The sequence below is a fragment of the Anomaloglossus baeobatrachus genome, chromosome 3, assembly GCF_048569485.1.
Source record: "Anomaloglossus baeobatrachus isolate aAnoBae1 chromosome 3, aAnoBae1.hap1, whole genome shotgun sequence".
In the NCBI taxonomy this organism is placed as follows: domain Eukaryota; kingdom Metazoa; phylum Chordata; class Amphibia; order Anura; family Aromobatidae; genus Anomaloglossus; species Anomaloglossus baeobatrachus.
In genome coordinates, this window is record NC_134355.1 from 463,655,796 (window position 1) to 463,672,965 (window position 17,170).

General features: G+C 42.6%; 1 protein-coding gene across 16 annotated transcripts in view; it reads left to right on the forward strand.

Moving 5' to 3' along the window:
• DLG1 (discs large MAGUK scaffold protein 1) overlaps positions 1–17,170 on the forward strand; it is a 280,537-nt gene that overhangs the window by 35,622 nt on the left and 227,745 nt on the right. For all 16 annotated transcript variants that reach the window (XM_075340530.1, XM_075340529.1, XM_075340531.1 and 13 more), the window contains exon 2: positions 5,403–5,534. In XM_075340530.1, the coding sequence (XP_075196645.1) occupies positions 5,403–5,534 (132 nt within the window). The remainder of the gene's footprint in view (positions 1–5,402; positions 5,535–17,170) is intronic.

A 17,170-nucleotide genomic window follows, 5' to 3' on the forward strand; every position in this document is an offset into this window, starting at 1 on the left:
GGTATTGCTGCAACCATTAGACGTGACAATCCCGGTGCTGTACTGGCTCTTTCCGTTGCCCTGGTGCGGTGGCAATCGGGGTAATAGCAGGGGTCAATAACAGCGCACAGCTGCTACTAAACCCTAGGTCATGATGGCACAGGCATCTGAGATACCTCATCACTAACCTGTAAATGAAAGTAAGGGCACACTTGTGCATGACTCGCATGAGTGCAATGTGAGAAAATCACTTTTTTTTTTTTTTTTTTTTTTCTTTCATAGTGAAAGGTATTTTAAAATCCATCTTGTCGTACAATCTACGGATTGGACTGTGCTGTTTGCATAGTGTTTTTCCACTGCACTAGTAAAGCTATAAGCACATGTCTGAACTCTAGCATCTTTCGCCATATTTTTGTTGTAGGATAACTCTTTTTCTAGAAGCTGAAGATAGGTGAACAGAGCCTTGTGCTATTTTCACACATTCATTTCAGTTTTTACATCTGTGAAAAATGAAGTTTTTCTTCTGTCATCTGTTTTTTTGTTTTTAAAAACTGAAGTAGAGAATTTTTTTTTTTTTTTTTCTCTCTCCATGGAAACATCCATAAGACATGGATGGAAAACAGAAATGGAAAGTATGTAGACTTTAATGGGCAAAACTGCTGAGAATGCTCTTGCAGACAGTTTTTTTTTTTTTTTTTTTTTTTTTTGTTGTGTGTATTTGATCACTCAGACTCCTATAGTTCTTATGTTGTGTTTGTTTTTTTTTTTTGTGTTTTTTTTTTTAAACACCCTCTAAACGAACTGACGACAGATCAATACAACAGGTGTGAATCCTGCCTTAATGGGTTTTCCAGTACTTCTATATTGATGCCTTATCTTAAGGATAGGTCTTCAAAAACCAGTTTCCCTAATTCTAGATATACACAAAGAACTCTTCTTTGTACACTGTAGTTTCCTGGGTACTGCAGCTCTGCTCCCATTGAAGTGAACAAACTGAGCTGCACTACCTGAGGTTGGCCACTGCACAGTGTAGAGATCTGTGTTGTTCATTCCTTATTCTGTGTACTTCTAGCCATAGGGGAACGTGCAGACACCTTAAAGAAGTTGTCCAGTTACCAAAACTTCATTTTTTTTAATTTCATGAATTTCATGAAATAATAAAAAAAAAAAAAAAAAAGTGGGCTTCGCCGAATTTTTGAGTCCAGCCAGGTACAACTAGGCAGCTGGGGATTGGAACCCGCAGTGCAGGGTGCCCAAACTTTCTGGGCCCCCCGCTGCGAATTGCAGTCCACAGCTGCCCCAGAAAATGGCGCTTTCATAGAAGCGCCATCTTCTGGCGCTGTATCCAACTCTTACAGTGGCCCTGGTGGCAGGTGGCATGCTGGGTAATAAGGGGTTAATACCAGCTATGTTTTACCAGCTGGTATAAAGCCCGAGATTCTTAATGTCAGGCCAAGTTTGACCTGGCCAGTAAGAATCTCCAATAAAGGGTTTAAAAAAAAAAAAAAGACATCACACAGAGAAAAATACTTTATGAGAAATAAATACACAGACACAGTAGGGACTCCATGTTTATTACTCCCTCTCACCCCTCCACGATCCACGATGGAGAGATTTCTGTACTGACCATGCCAGGAGAGAGCGAGGGAAAAGAGGGAGAGAGAGCGAGGGAAAAGAGGGAGAGAGAGCGAGGGAAAAGAGGGAGAGAGAGCGAGGGAAAAGAGGGAGAGAGAGCGAGGGAAAAGAGGGAGAGAGAGCGAGGGAAAAGAGGGAGAGAGAGCGAGGGAAAAGAGGGAGAGAGAGCGAGGGAAAAGAGGGAGAGAGAGCGAGGGAAAAGAGGGAGAGAGAGCGAGGGAAAAGAGGGAGAGAGAGCGAGGGAAAAGAGGGAGAGAGAGCGAGGGAAAAGAGGGAGAGAGAGCGAGGGAAAAGAGGGAGAGAGAGCGAGGGAAAAGAGGGAGAGAGAGCGAGGGAAAAGAGGGAGAGAGAGCGAGGGAAAAGAGGGAGAGAGAGCGAGGGAAAAGAGGGAGAGAGCGAGGGAAAAGAGGGAGAGAGAGCGAGGGAAAAGAGGGAGAGAGAGCGAGGGAAAAGAGGGAGAGAGAGCGAGGGAAAAGAGGGAGAGAGAGCGAGGGAAAAGAGGGAGAGAGAGCGGGGGAAAAGAGGGAGAGAGAGCGGGGGAAAAGAGGGAGAGAGAGCGGGGGGGAAGAGAGAGAGAGCGGGGGGGGAAGAGGGAGAGAGAGCGGGGGGGAAGAGAGAGAGAGCGGGGGGGGAAGAGAGAGAGAGAGAGAGCGGGGGGGAAGAGAGAGAGAGCGGGGGGAAAGAAGGGGGGGGCAGAGGTGCTCTGTCACTGTCTCCACTCTGTGACTTGTGGTGCAGGTGACAGAGTGCAGACAGTTGGTCCTATGCAGCAGGACAGGTGGCAGAGCACAGCGGTGACATGCCTGTCAGTGTCTTGCTGCGTCCTGCAGTGCTGCTGGGAGGAGCACATGATCACCCTGCCCGACACTGGCCGCTCTCCTGACATCGCAGCAGAGCGAGCGGGTGGAGAGTGTGATCAGATACTTACGTGCAGGGGGGGATTTCAGCTGAAGAACCCCCACTGTACTGCACACTGGCGCCTCGTGCCTCACCATCTGCAGGACGCTTAGCCGGCTCCACACTGACGTCCTCCGGCTCCTCCCCTCGATGCTGGGCTGTGCCGTGCGGTAGTCACCGCCCACAGCCCTGTCACTCAATCTGAGTGGTGCCAGCCTCCTCTGATGTACACGACAAGTTTGAGAGCCCGGAATTGCCGGGACGTCAGAGGATACTGGCGCCGCTCAGTGCCAGAAATGGAAACAGAAGCCAATAGAGAAAACGCCTAGAATGGTAAGTAGAACTCATACAGAAAATAAAAAAAATGGGTGAACCACCCCTTTAACAATAAGGCTGCTGGGTGTTGGACCCACTGATCTGACATTGGATATTGAAGTATCTTTTTTAAGGTGTATTCATCTCAAAGACCATATGACATATTCTCAAGAGAGCAAAATTGACACGCACGACTGTTTTCCGAGCTCCCATACAGGTGAATGGAAAGACATCCAGGCCTCAGACAGGGTGTAGTTCTAGAGATAGGTGTAGGTTCCAACCTGTACCTATCGGACACTGCGTATACTGTGGCTGTTTCATAAAATGTTTGCTATGGGAATGCAATCAAAAGATCCGTGTCATAATTTGTTTGTTAAAAAGTGGCCAGCATAACTGACTGCACCAAAGTGGAAGGTCAGAAGTTCTGCTAAAGAGTGGTTTGTAGTAAAATGACACGCCATCAAGGAAACTAGATAGACCGCATAGTCAGTTTGCTTCAGAATCCTGGAAAAGTCATGCGTCTGTCATTCCTATAGACTAGACCGTGAATGTAGCAGTGGGTTGCATGGCTTGACTGTTTTGTCTACTCAAGCTTTGACTTCAGAGTCTGTTCTTAGAATCAGAGGGGCTAAAGTGGCTGAGCGCCTAGTGATCATCAACCTATCGCCTATCATGTGCATGGTTCATATTCTTGGCTGGTTAGCCAAGGTCTTTAATCATTTTAATGAAAAAGAAGAAAAGAAACTGGCCCTATGCGCCCACTGTCCTGGGCTCTCCAGACCTGAACTTGTTTCATATATGCTAGTGTAGCTGTCTATTTTGGGTCTAGAGACCCGCAGCAAGTCTATGTCATGGCCTATTCTAACCCAGACCATGTGGGGCGTCCAATACTGAAATATTTCAACAACATACAAATAATCATTAATCGCAGGCAGATTTGGTCAGTGAAGGGGGGGGGGGGGGGGGGAAAGCTCAACTGCACTGATCCATTAACTCCCTTCAGCCCCTGGGCGGTTTCTGCTTTTGCGTTTTTGTTTTTTGCTCCCTTTGTTCCGAGAGCCGTAACTTTTTTTATTTTTATTTTTCTGTCAATCTTGCCATATAAGGGCTTGTTTTTTGCGTGACGAGTTGTACTTTTAAATGAAACCTAAAGTTTTACTTTATAATATACTGGAAAACAGCAAAAAAATTCCAAGTGGGGAAAAACTGCAAAAAAAGTGTGATGGCACAATAGTTTTTGGGATGTTTTATTCAGTGTTCACTATATGATAAAAATGATGTGTCATTGTGATGCTTGAGGTCAGTGTGATTTTGTAGACCTCAATCATGTATAGGTTTACGTGTATCTAAAGGGTTAAAAAAATTCACAAGCTTGTCCAATAAAAGTGGCGTACGTATTGCACCATTTTACGAAACCCGTAGCGTTCTCATTTTTTTGGGATCTATGGCTCAGTGACTGCTTATTTTTTGCATCTCGAGCTGACGTTTCTAATGGTATATTTTTGCGCAGATGCTATATTTTGATCGCCTGTTACTGCATTTTGCATAAGTTGCGGCAAACTAGAAACGTAATTTTGGCGTTTGGAATTTTTTTGCCGCTACGCCATTTACCAATTACATTAATTGATTTTATATTTTGATCGGGCATTTCTGAACGTGGCGATACCAAATGTGTATATTTTTTTATTTTTTTTTTTTAACCCTTTAATTTTCAATGGGGTGAAAGGGGGTGATTTGAACTTTGTAAAGTGTGTTGTGGTTTTTTTTTTTTTTTTTTTTTTTTTTTTAAATTTTACTAGTCCCCCTAGGGGGCTATAGCGATCAGCAATCCGATCGCTCTGCCCTATCTGCTGATCACAGCTACACAGCTGTAAACAGCAGATATGGTCACTTCCTGATTCATTCGGCTCCGGGCCGAGTGAAACCGAAAGTGACTCATGATAGCTATAGGCATCATCACATGACCCTGTGCTACCATGGCAACCACCGAAAGTCACATGATCGCGCATGTGACTTCCGGTGGAGGTGGCGGTAAGTGAAAATGATGGCCGCGCGCATATACATCTCGCTGCCAGACTTTGGCAGCAAGATGTAAGGGGTTAAATGTTCCGGGTGGAATGCGATTCCACTCGGAACATGCAGGCACACATGTCAGCTGTTGAAAACAACTGATATATGCGCGGATCGCCGCAACCTGCCCACGACAGGGGGTGGGGCTTAACGTCACATGCTCCATGATGGATAGATCCGTCAAGGGTCGTGAAGGGGTTAAATAACATTGGGTTGAGGTTTTTTTTTTTTTTTTTTCATGGACAGCGCTCGGACCGAAAATACAGTTGAGTGAATGACCCCTGACAGTCAAAGAATAGAAAACATTGGTATAATTGCTGCTTTTTGTACAGTCTTCCTCACAAACAGCAGAATAAAAATGCGTTCCAAGAAACTCGTATGTCCCCCAAATTAACCTGCTGAATCCCAATGCTTCTTCCCCGTGTGTGTGACTTCTGTTTTTTTAGAGTTTTATTCTTTACGTTGTATAATTTGAAAGTAATAATTATGTTTCTATGTTTGTATAGATACTCAGCGGGCTCTGGACCTCTTGGAGGAATATCGCATCAAGCTGAACCAGACTGAGGATAAGCAACTCAGAAAGTCGATCGAGCGGGTCATCAACATCTTTCAGAGCAACCTTTTCCAAGCTTTAATAGGTAGGTCTTCTTTTAAAACAATAAAAATATAAGCTATGGCTTGTTTTAGAAATATCTATACTAAATGGTAATGTAATTGGTGTAAAAAAACAAACAAACCAAAAACCCCCAAACAAAAGAAGGAATATGGTTTCATAGAGACAGTGCTATAAAATTCCCTCCCATGTATTTTGTATATTACTTGGTTCCCACAATGTATTTTGGCTTTATGACTTAACATTATCACACGTTGCATAGATTTCTTAACGTGTATGTTAAGTAATTAGCTCCTTCATATGCTTGGTGTGGCTCGTGTTTTGATCAATCACACCAAAGATAAGTAAAAGACTGTCCGGCCCCCTTTTTTTTTTTTTTTTTTTTTGCTGTATTGTTTGACATTATTTGCATTTTGCCTTTTTAGTTCTGTTTTTTGTTTTTTGTGTCGCTCCAATACACACAAAGGAAATAAATGTAGAACACCCTGTGTAATTGCAATAATTTTCTGGGACAAGATTTCATTTTCTTGAACAGTTTCAAGGGTGCCAACACTTTCGGCCATGACTGTATTTGATGCATCTTTGGGTGTGGTTCCCCCCCCCCCTTCCCAATCCCTAGAAAGAAAGAAAAAAAATAAAAAAAACCCGCATACCTAGAAGCACTTTTTGTTTTGGGGTAAAAGAAAAAAAACTTGCACAAAATAGTGTAGTGTTCTATATTTGTAATGCCTTCAAGATTTCCATTTTGATCCACATCTGGCTGCAGTATTGTTTTTGTATGAAAGCCTATTTTTCAAAAACCTTGCCAATGTATGACGTAATGGTATGGAGCCAAGCCTACATGTTTGCTGGCAGAATATGGCTGTGCTATTCAGGCATCATTCATCTCCAGCACCTGCAGGCATAGTTTTTCAAGTGAAAACCACAGAAGAACGGCTCCGTCACTTGTTTTAGCTGCTTCACTGCTTTCGAAGCCTCAACGTTTTAAAAGAAGTTACAAAAGGCTGCATGTATGCATAAGTCGTTCTAACATTGGCATATATTCATTCTTTTTCCGAAGTTATACCGACATCTTTTGCACATAGCACTACTGTATATTTGCCAGTAAATAGAGTTTCTGGAGGGGACAAATTCCCTTTAAATCTCTTGATGCTGCAGTCAATAAGTGACTGCAGCATCTCGACAGATACATTTTGGTGACTTTATGTCACCCATTGGCCATGATTGATATGCAAGGTTCTGGTGGGTTGCAAACAGGGGCTTTATCAAAGGCCTCGGGGCCTGCCATTGCTTAATGTTCATCTGGACTGAGCACGAATTATGTACATTGTGAAACTTTATTTCAAATTATTCAGACTTAAAACAAAATTTCTAATAATTTACCCATTAACCCCTTCACGATGGGGCTATTTTCCGTTTTGCACTTTTGTTTCTTCCGCCCTTCTTCCAAGAGCTATAACTTTTCTATTTTCCCATCAATATAGCCATATGAGGGCCTTATTTTTGCGGGACGAGTTGTACTTTTGAATGATACCATTCATTCTGCCACATATTGTACTGCAAAATGGGGAAAAAAAAATCAGTGTGGTGAAATTGCAAAAAAATTAAAGTTTTTTTTTTTTTTTTTTTTTTTAAATACTTACCATGTTCAATGGTCAGTACATGGTAAAACTGACCTACTATAATTACATTATAAGATTGTACACTTGGCCTGCAATATCTAGCAAGCAGGGTGGTACGTGGAGACTGTGGTATACAGCTCGTGAAATGGTACGCGGAGTCTGAGGTATATGGCACGTGGGCTGGTACAGAGCCTGAGGTATATAGTTCGTGGCATGGTACGCAGAGTCTGAGGTATACGGCGCGTAGGCTGGTACACAGTTTGTGCAAAAAGGAGCTGTATCCAGCAATATATCCACTGGAAAGTAGATAAAAATGGATCTGGTTATATTTGATTTGTACATGGTTTGCTGGTCTCCTGGCTGCTGATAGTCCTCATCCCTGTATTGCCCAGGTATTGTGTGTACTAATTGAGCACTCTGCGGCAGTGAGCTGGAACAGATATCTTTGTTATTACACAGCCTGAGGTGTACTGACCTAGGAGGTGCCCAGTGCATGCAGGAGCGGATTTAGATGTTGCAATGGCCTGAGGAGCGCGGGGCATCAGCTCATCCCACACAGAACATCCAGACACTGGCACAAGTGTGCGTCGGACATATCATGCCCACCTCTGAAGAATTAAAGCGGCCCCCGTAAAAAAAAAAAAAAAAAATTGAATAACTAGTGCCATTTTCTAAGACATAATGTTCCCATTTTGTGGGATCTGAGACTCTGCGATTGCTTATTTTTTGTACCCTGAGATGCAGTTTTAAATTATAACACTTGGGTAGATGCGATGTTTTGATCACCTCTGATTGCAGTGTTGCGTGACCAATAAATCCTCCAAAAACTTGATTCTGGTGTGTGTTTTTTTTCTTTCTTCTTCTCTCTATACAGAGGAAAAAATAAAAAAAAATAAACGAAAGCCTGTTTGGCTGCCATACACAAAGCACGTCCTCGCATAGCTAAAGTGATGGAAAAATAAAAATCTTATGGATCTCGGAAAATGGAGACAATAACCCAACTTATATGTTTTTTTTTTTCTAATTTTTACGAACTACTAATTTTATTTGTTCGCTATTTAAATGGAAGCTATGCAAGTTTGGTATAGCCACAATTGTACTTTCTGTAGAATCATGATTCAGGGTCATTTAGACTGCCAAATAAATGCCTTTAAAGCAAACAAAAAAAAAAACCCAATGGAATTGCAATTTTCACATTTTTTCATCCCACGTGGATTTTTTTTCCCTTTTTTCTAGTACATTAACAACATTTAATTGACCATACATTCAAAACTACAATTCTTTCTTCAAACCGCCCTTCCCCCTAAAAAACACAAGTATGGTAAGTTATGGCCCTTGGAAGAAGGGGACTTGAAAAAGGGCTTTGTATTTAACCCCTTAACGACTGCGGGCCGTAAAATTACGTCCTAGCGGTCATAATGTTACTGCCCGCGGTCTGCCGGCGGCAGCATGCTGCGATCGGCGCACATCTCAGCTGATTTTCACAGCTGAGATGTGTGCCTGCTAGGCACGAGCAGAATCGTTATCTGCTCCTGCCGTTTAACCCCTTAAATGGCGCTGTCAATATGTGACAGCGCCATTATAAGTGCGATCGCGGTAAACTTTTACTTACCGCCCGATACCAGAAGTCACGTGACTTCCAATAGTTGTCATGGTAGCACAGGGTCATGTGATGACTCCTGTACTACACATGAATTGCTTTCACTTTCGCTTACAGCAAAAGAGAAAGAGAGCTTATCTGCTGTTTACAGCTGTATAGCTGTGATCAGCAGATAGTGCAGAGCGATCGGAATGCTGATCGCAATAGCCCCCTAGGGGGACTAGTAAAATAAAAAAAAAAAAGTTTTAAAAAATTGAAAAAAAAACTAAAAGTTCAAATCACCCCCCCATTCTCCCCATTGAAAATTAAAGGGTTAAAAAAAATAAAAAATATACACACATTTGGTATCGCCGCGTTCAGAAACGCCCGATCTATCAAAATATAAAATCAATTAATCTGATCAGTATACGGCGTAGCGGCAAAAAAATTCCAAACGACAAAATGACGTTTTTTTGTCGCCACAACATTTGCGCAAAATGCTATAAGAGGCGATCAAAACGTAGCATCTGTGCAAAAATGGTACCGTTAAAAACGTCAGCTCGAGACGCAAACAATAAGCTGTCACTGAACCATAGATCCCGAAAAATAAGAATGCTACGGGTCACGGAATATGGCGTAAAACGTGCGCCACTTTTTTCGGTCAAACTTTTGATTTTTTTTTTTTTAACCCCTTGTATAAGTTTACTTTTATATATGTTTGGTGTCTACGAACTCGCACTGACCTGAGGCATCACACCCACACATCGGTTTTACCATATAGTGAACACAGTGAATAAAATATCTCAAAAACAATAGTGCTATCGCACTTTTTTTTTGCAATTTTTCTGCATTTGGAATTTTTTTGCAGTTTTCCAGTACACTATATGGTAAAACTTATGGTTTCATTCAAAAGTACAGCTCGTTCCGCAAAAAATGAGCCCTCACATGACCATATTGACTGAAAATTAAAAGTTACGTCTGTCAGAAAAAGAATGGCGAAAAAAAAAAAACGAAAAGCGAAAAATCGGCCGGTCGTGAAGGGGTTAAGGGGTTAAAGTGGCAAAAAACATTGTACATATAGTGTATATCTAGAATTGCACTGACATGAACAGTTAAGGTGATACATCATTTAAATTACATGTTTAACCCCTTAACGACCGCCGATACGCCTTTTAACGGCGACAAATTAGGGTACTTCTTCCGATCCGCCGCTTTTTAACGGCGGTCGGAAAAAAGGGTCTAGCGCCCCCCAGAGTCAGAAAATTTCCGGGGGCTCAGCTGCCGGGGGTAGCTGAGACCCTGGAGATCATGATTCTGGCCGGTTTTTCCGGTCCCCGCTCACCTGATGACCGGTATACACCGTATACCGATGATCAGGTTACAGTAAATAACCGCGTCGGTAAAAATTCATTTATCTCCCATCTGGCATAAACAAACATGTCAGATGGGAGATAAATCTCATCCCCCGGTCCTCTCCGGTCCCCCGGTGTCGCTAAAGTGTCCCCCCACCCCCCCTTCCTCCCGAAAATCTAACATGGCGCTGCACATACCGGCGCGCGCGCGCGCGCGCGCACAGCAGCGCGCCGGCCGCATTTCCCCCTTTCCTATGGTTTGTTGCATGTGCTATGACACATACGACAGAAACCTGCTCCCCAGGCCCTGCCAGGTCACCCCCTATTCCCACCCCGGTGTTCCCCGGTGTCCCCCGTACCTGTTAGCTCTGATCCCCCGCGCCCCCCTCCTCCGGCTCCTTCACAGTGCACGCCGGTCACACGTGCAGAGCGCGGCTGTCAGCTTCCTGTGTCTGTGACTTCCTGTGTCTGTGACTTCCTGTGTCTGTGACTTCCTGTGTCTGTGACTTCCTGTGTCTGTGACTTCCTGTGTCTGATGGATGCGCCACTTCTGGGGCGGCTGCGGCCTGCTATTTTTAGGCTGGGAAGAGTCCAATAACCATGGCTCTTCCCACCCTGAGAATACCAGACCCCAGCTGTCAGCTTCACCTTGACTGGTGATCTAATTTGGGGGGACCCTACGTTTTTTTTTTTTTAATTATTTATTTATAAATAATTAAAAAAAAAACAAAACAGCTTGGGGAGCCCTCCAAATTGATCACCAGCCAAGGTGAAGCTGTCAGCTGTGGTTTGCAGGCTACAGCTGTCTGCTTTACCCTAGCTGGCTATCAAAAATAGGGGGGACCCCACGTCATTTATTTTAATTTTTTTTTCTTTTTGGGCTAAATAAAAGGCTAGGCACCCTTTAGTGCCACATGAAAGGCACTAAAGGGCGCCAGCTTAGAATATGCAGGGGGGTGGGACGTTATATATGTTTGACATCTATCCATTCATCCATTGTAGCATTTTAGGCTATGTGCCCACATTCAGGGTTTGCAGCGTTTTGGGCGCAGAGTGTTTTCCCTGCGTCCATAACGCTGCGTTGTGCAGTAGAAGCACAGTGGAAGGATTTTTAGAAATCCCGTGCCCACTGTGCTTCTTTTCTCCGCAGCATAAACCGACCTGTGGCGCAGCTTCCCGAGCCCCAGCATGTCAATTTATGCTGCGGAGATGAGTGTGCTCTGCAGGTAGCATAGAACTAAAGTCCACAGCAGCCTGAACCCAAATCGTGGGCATGGGCAGCTGCGTTCTCCCGTGGACAACACTCACATCTCTGTAGGAAGGCTCACACTGTGTACTGGACGCCGTGTCGCTGGATCATGGCCACATAGCCTAAAAGTGAGAAATTTGTTGCTACAGCAACATTTTTGTGAAGTACCTGTGGATTCAAAATGCTTACTATACTCCTGAATAAAATCCTTGAGGGGTCCAGTTTCCAAAATGGAGTCACTTGTGGGGGGTTTCTAATGTATAGGTAACCAAGAGGCCCTGCTAATGTGACATGGTGCGCGCAATTTATTTCAACTTTTCCAAAATTCAAATGGTGCTCCTTCCATTCCAAGCCCTCCCATATATCGAAACAGAGGTTTTTGGCCACATATGGGGTATCCCTGCGCTCACAAGAAATTGGATAGCAACCTGTGGGGTCCACGTTTTGTTGTTGCCTCTTGAAAAAGTGAGAAATGTGATGCTAAAGAAACATTTTTGTGAAAAAAATGAAAATTTTCAATATGGCAACCTAAGCTTATCAAATTCTGTGAAGTATTCGTGGATTCAAAATGCTCAATATACACCTAGATAAAAGCCTTGAGGTTTCTTGATTCCAGAATGGGGTCACTTTTGGGGGGCCTCCACTGTTTAGGCACTTCAGGGGCTTTCCAAATGCGACATAGCGTCCACTAATTATTCCAGCCAAATGTTCAGTCAAATTGCACTCCTTCCCTTCCAAGACCTGCCGTGTGCCCAAACAGTTGATTTCCACCACATATAAGATATCACCAAACTCAGGAGAAATTGCAGAATACATTTCATGGTGATTTTTTTTTTTCCTGTTACCCTTGTGAAAAAAAAAGCTACCTGGTTGAAGTAACAATTTTGTGGTAAAATTTTATTTTTTTATTTTCATGGCTCAACGTTATAAACTTCTGTGAAGCACCTGGGGGTTCAGGGTACTCACCAAACATCTAGATAAATTCCTTGAGAGGCCTAGTTTCCAATATGGGGTCACTTGTGGTGGTTTTTTGCTGTTTACGTACCTTAGGGGTCCTCCAAATGTGACATGGTGCCCGCAATCTTTTTCAGCCAAATTTCCTTTCCAAAATTAAAATATTGCTCCTTTCGTTCCAAGCCCTCCCATTTGTCCAAACAAAGGTTTCAGACCACATGTGAGGTATCACCGCGCTCATAAAAAAGTGGGTAACAAACATTTGGGTCAAATTTTTGGAATTACCTCTTGAAAAAGTGAGAATTGATGCTAAAGCAACATTTTTGAGAAAAAAATTACAATTTTCAATATGACAAAGTAACGTTATCAAAATCTGTGAAGTACCTGTGGGTCTAAAATGCTCAGTATACCCCTCGATAGAAGCCTTAAGGGGTCTAGTTTCCAAAATGGGGTCACTTGAGGGGGGTTCCTGCTGTTTAGGTACCTTAGGGGATCTGTAAAAGCAACATGGTGCCCGCAATCTGTTTCAGCCAACTTTGCTTTCCAAAATTCAAATATTGCTCCTTTCATTCCGAGCCCTCCCATTTACCCAAACAAAGGTTTCTGACCACATGTGGGGTATCGGCGCGCTCATAAGAAAGTGGGTAACAAAGTGTGAGGTCCAATTTTTGATGTTACCTCTTGAAAAAGTAAGAAAATTAGTGCTAAAGTAACATTTTTAGGTAAAATGTTAATTTTTATTTTTTTTCATTCCACATTACTTTAGTTCCTGTGAAGCACCTGAAGGGTTAATAAACTTCTTGAATGTGGTTTTGAGTACCTTGAGGGGTGCAGGTTTTAGAATGGTGTCACTTTTGGGTATTTTCTGTCACCCAGGCCTCTCAAAGTCACATCAAATGGGATGTGGTCCCTAAAAAAATGGTTTTGTAAATTTTGTTAAAAAAATGGGAAATTGCTGATGAACTTTGAACCCTTCTAACTTCCTAACCCCAAAAAATTTTGTTTCAAAAATTGCGCTGATCTAAAGTAGACAAGTGGGAAATGTTATTTATTAACTATTTTGTGTGACAGAACTCTCAGGTTTATGGGCATAAAAATTAAAAGTTTGAAACTTGCAAAATGTATAATTTTTTTTGTCGAATTTCAGATTTTTTCACAAATAAAATAAAAAAATATCATCCTAAATTTACCTCTAACATGAAGCCCAATATGTCACGAAAAAACAATCTCAGAATCACCGGGATCCATTGAAGCGTTCCAGAGTTATAACCTTAAAGTGACACTGGTCAAAATTGCAAAAAATGGCCTGGGCATTAAGTACAAAACTGGCTTCGTCCTTAAGGGGTTAAAGGAGTTACTTGTCATAAATTTCAAAAGTGCTTGGTAAAAAAAGACCTTTGGCATTTACCCCTGATTAAAAATCTTCTTTTCTTAATAACAATGGGCTTGTTAATATTATAGTGTAAGGCTCAGCATCTCTGGGCCACAATGGAAGAAGCAGAGTTTTCTTGGTCTGTGCATTTCATGCACAAACATTAAAGGAAAGGTGTCATAAAAAAAAAATAAAATTCAATAACTGAGACTATAAAGTTTTAATGTTATGTTTAAATATTTGTTTGAGCAAAATATAAAAAATATTTTAAAAGTTTTATATTTTCCACCCTTTAACACTAGGAGGAGCAGCAGCTGAAATCCTACTGTAGAACTCGCTCACATTACAACTGCAGTATAAGGCTATGTGCGCACGTTGCGTACAAGCCCTGCAGAAATTTCTGCAGCGATCTGAAGAGCACATGTGCGCTTTAGATCGCTGCAGAAATGTCCGTAGTGAGCGCCGATTCCATGCGCTCTGCCTGCAGCTCCTGCCATAGACCGTGCAGGAGCTGCCGGCAAAGCGCAGGAAAGAAGTGACATGTCACTTCTTTTTGCGCAGCGCTTCGGCAGTAGCCGAAGCGCTGCGCTCTTAAACGCCACGTGCGCACGGCCCCTGCACAGTCTCCATAGACTGTGCAGGGGACGCAGGACGCATGCAGTTACGCTGCGCTGCAAAGCGCAGGGTAACTGCATGTATATACACAACGTGCGCACATAGCCTAAGTGGGAGGAATCTGCTCTCCTGTGTGTGTGTGACACATCCCCCTCCCATGCTGGGTGCTTCCAGAAGGATTAGGGAGAATGAAGTTTAGAATCAGTGCGGAGCCATTTTGTTGGTGACCGCAAAGGGATCCTAATGTCTGAAGTATCACTAAGTACCGCTGGCATAGTGCCCTGCTGTATTCCACGTCCTGCTGAACTCCGCCACCGCTCTCCCCGCTGCTACTAGATGAGCACACAGGAGTGGCGGCTGGGAGAGCAGAGGCGAAGTTCATTTTAATCAATAGATCTTGGAATAATTTTCACACTTGAATGTGTTTATTAAAAAAACACAAAAAAAGGATAAAAAAATAGTTCTTGTGCTGAGAATCTCATATATAATGTCCCTGCTATGTGCTGTGTAATGGCAATGTCTGACTGTAGAGGGACATTGTCTTATCATACCACACCTACAGGGCAGAGGAGGATGCAAAAGAGCATAAAGACAATACAGCACGGGATTGCAAATCATTTTGTGGTTTTTTTTTTTGAGGTAAAACACTTTTTTTTTTCTTAAACTGGCAGAATGTGAGGTCGGGATTGGCACTTTGACGCCTATTTAGTGCTCATGCCACTTTCTACAGCTGTTCTGGTCTGTAGTCTTTGAAGTGTATGTCCAAGTGACAGGCATACTCCATTCACCTCAAATTGCACTTATTTCTTTAATACCTGACTACCTCTCTTCTGTTAAGAGTATTTTACTTTTTGTTTTCTTATTCCCACTCGTATTGTAATCCCGAGGCATTGGAAAACTTCCACAGTTCCCTCCTGTAGTGTGGATAGAGGAGTTGAACAGGTTGGAGTGTATGGAGTCTCTCCTGGCGCATGAGCAAGATAGTTGGGACCAGTACGCTGGCGCCTCTTTCAAAGAGAACCCTAACTTTGCAGTATGGCTTCACTAGGCACCTTCTCTCTGTTGCTGTAAACTAATTAGTGGACATGTCAATACCTGGAACCCTCCTCTTCCCATCCCATAATTTTGGTAAACCCCCCACTAACCCATCACTCTCCTGTACGCCTATATCGCCCTTCCTCTGCTTTTTCTATGTCTCCTGTAGTTCCTCTTTTTCTTTGCCTACTCTCAATATCCATTCTCTTACATCTCTCATTTACTTAGTTCTAACCATGGTAGATGATCGACTCTGAATCAAATACAACTGCAGATCTGTTCTGATTGTGATACCCATTTTTACATTTATCTGAAACAATATTGGAAATGTATAGATCTGGCAACGGCGTGTGATTAAGCTATTTTGAGCTGGCATTTTCTTGTTCTTATTTATTGTACCTGTATTATTGGCTTGATTTTTCTACGAAAATGAATAAAAAAATAATTCTTGAAGGAAAAAAAGCTGGCTGAAATTTTTTTTTTGCCTCCCAAAAAGAATCATCTTTGATCCCGTGCTGTAATGCCTGTGTACTCTTTTCCGCCCTTCGCAGCCCAGAAGATGTAGCATGATCAGACCATGGCAGGGGCACAAATATAAGATTATCGCTGCACAGGAACACTTATTTTTTAAAAAAAAAAAAAACAAAAAACAAAAACTTAATACATCCAATTGTGGAAATTTATTATTCCAAGATCTATTGATTACAATTACCTTTGTACACATCATAGGAAAACCCCTCTAAGGAAAGCTGATGAGCACATAAGAAGTCATCATTTATCTGCCACCACTGATGAGCAAACAAGTCCTCACATAATAATCCAAGTTGTCTAGTGGCCTGTTCGGGGAGTCTCTTAATATCGTTTGAACAGGCGTCTAAAGGCCCAGTCACACACGACGACTTACCAGCGATCCCGAAAACGATGTGACCTGATAGGGATCGCAGGTAAGTCGCTGGGAGGTCGCAGGTGAGATGTCACACAGTCAGATCTTACCAACGATGCAGGAACGATACAGGCCGCAGTAGCCACCTGTATAACGATCTCAGCAGTCACTGGGACCCTGTCACACAGTGTCAAACACAGCGATGCATCCTCCCCAGCAGGACATCGCCTTAGAAGAAAATGGCCTGGACCATTCTGCAACGACTAGAGATCTCACAGCAGGGGCCTGATCGCTGGTAGGTGTCACACATAACAAGATCGCTACTGCGTCACAGAAATCGTGACTCAGCTGCGATCTCGCTAGCGATCTCGTTGTGTGACGGTACCTTAACTTGTAATCACTAATTAAATTTCATGTACATGTTCTAAGAAGAACAATGAAAGCAATTGCATTAGCAGGTGTGTCCAAACTTCTGACCATTGCGGTATGTGATGCAGCTTCATCTTCTCTCCTACTGTCACTGCACTCTTTATAAAAAGCAGAAATTACAGACCGGATTTATGAAAGCGTTGAAAAGAACCTATTTGCTGCCCATAGCAACAAATACAGCATAGCTTTCATTTTTCAAGAGCAGAATACAAAAAGAAATAAATTAAACAGCATGAGTATTGATGGCGAGTAAGCATTATATGTGCAGTAACGAAAAATGCTGCAGTGCTTCCCTAATGGTTTTCAGCAAACCTTGCATAAATCAACAGAAAAGGAAATATAGGAATCTTTTGTAACCTATTGCAAAAATATACTTTTTACTCCACTAATGAGCCACTTCTTCCCCTGCGTAATTCACACTGAAAAATAGTTCAAATCTGTCTTGATTGAAGCACAGCACAGTGAGGTGTCTAGTCACAGAGCTTATTAAAGAAGCTCTCCCGAGAATTTTATTATGTAAACCTGTCGAAATATATGTGTAGCGTCCGTGTAATAAAATTCCAACCTGGTT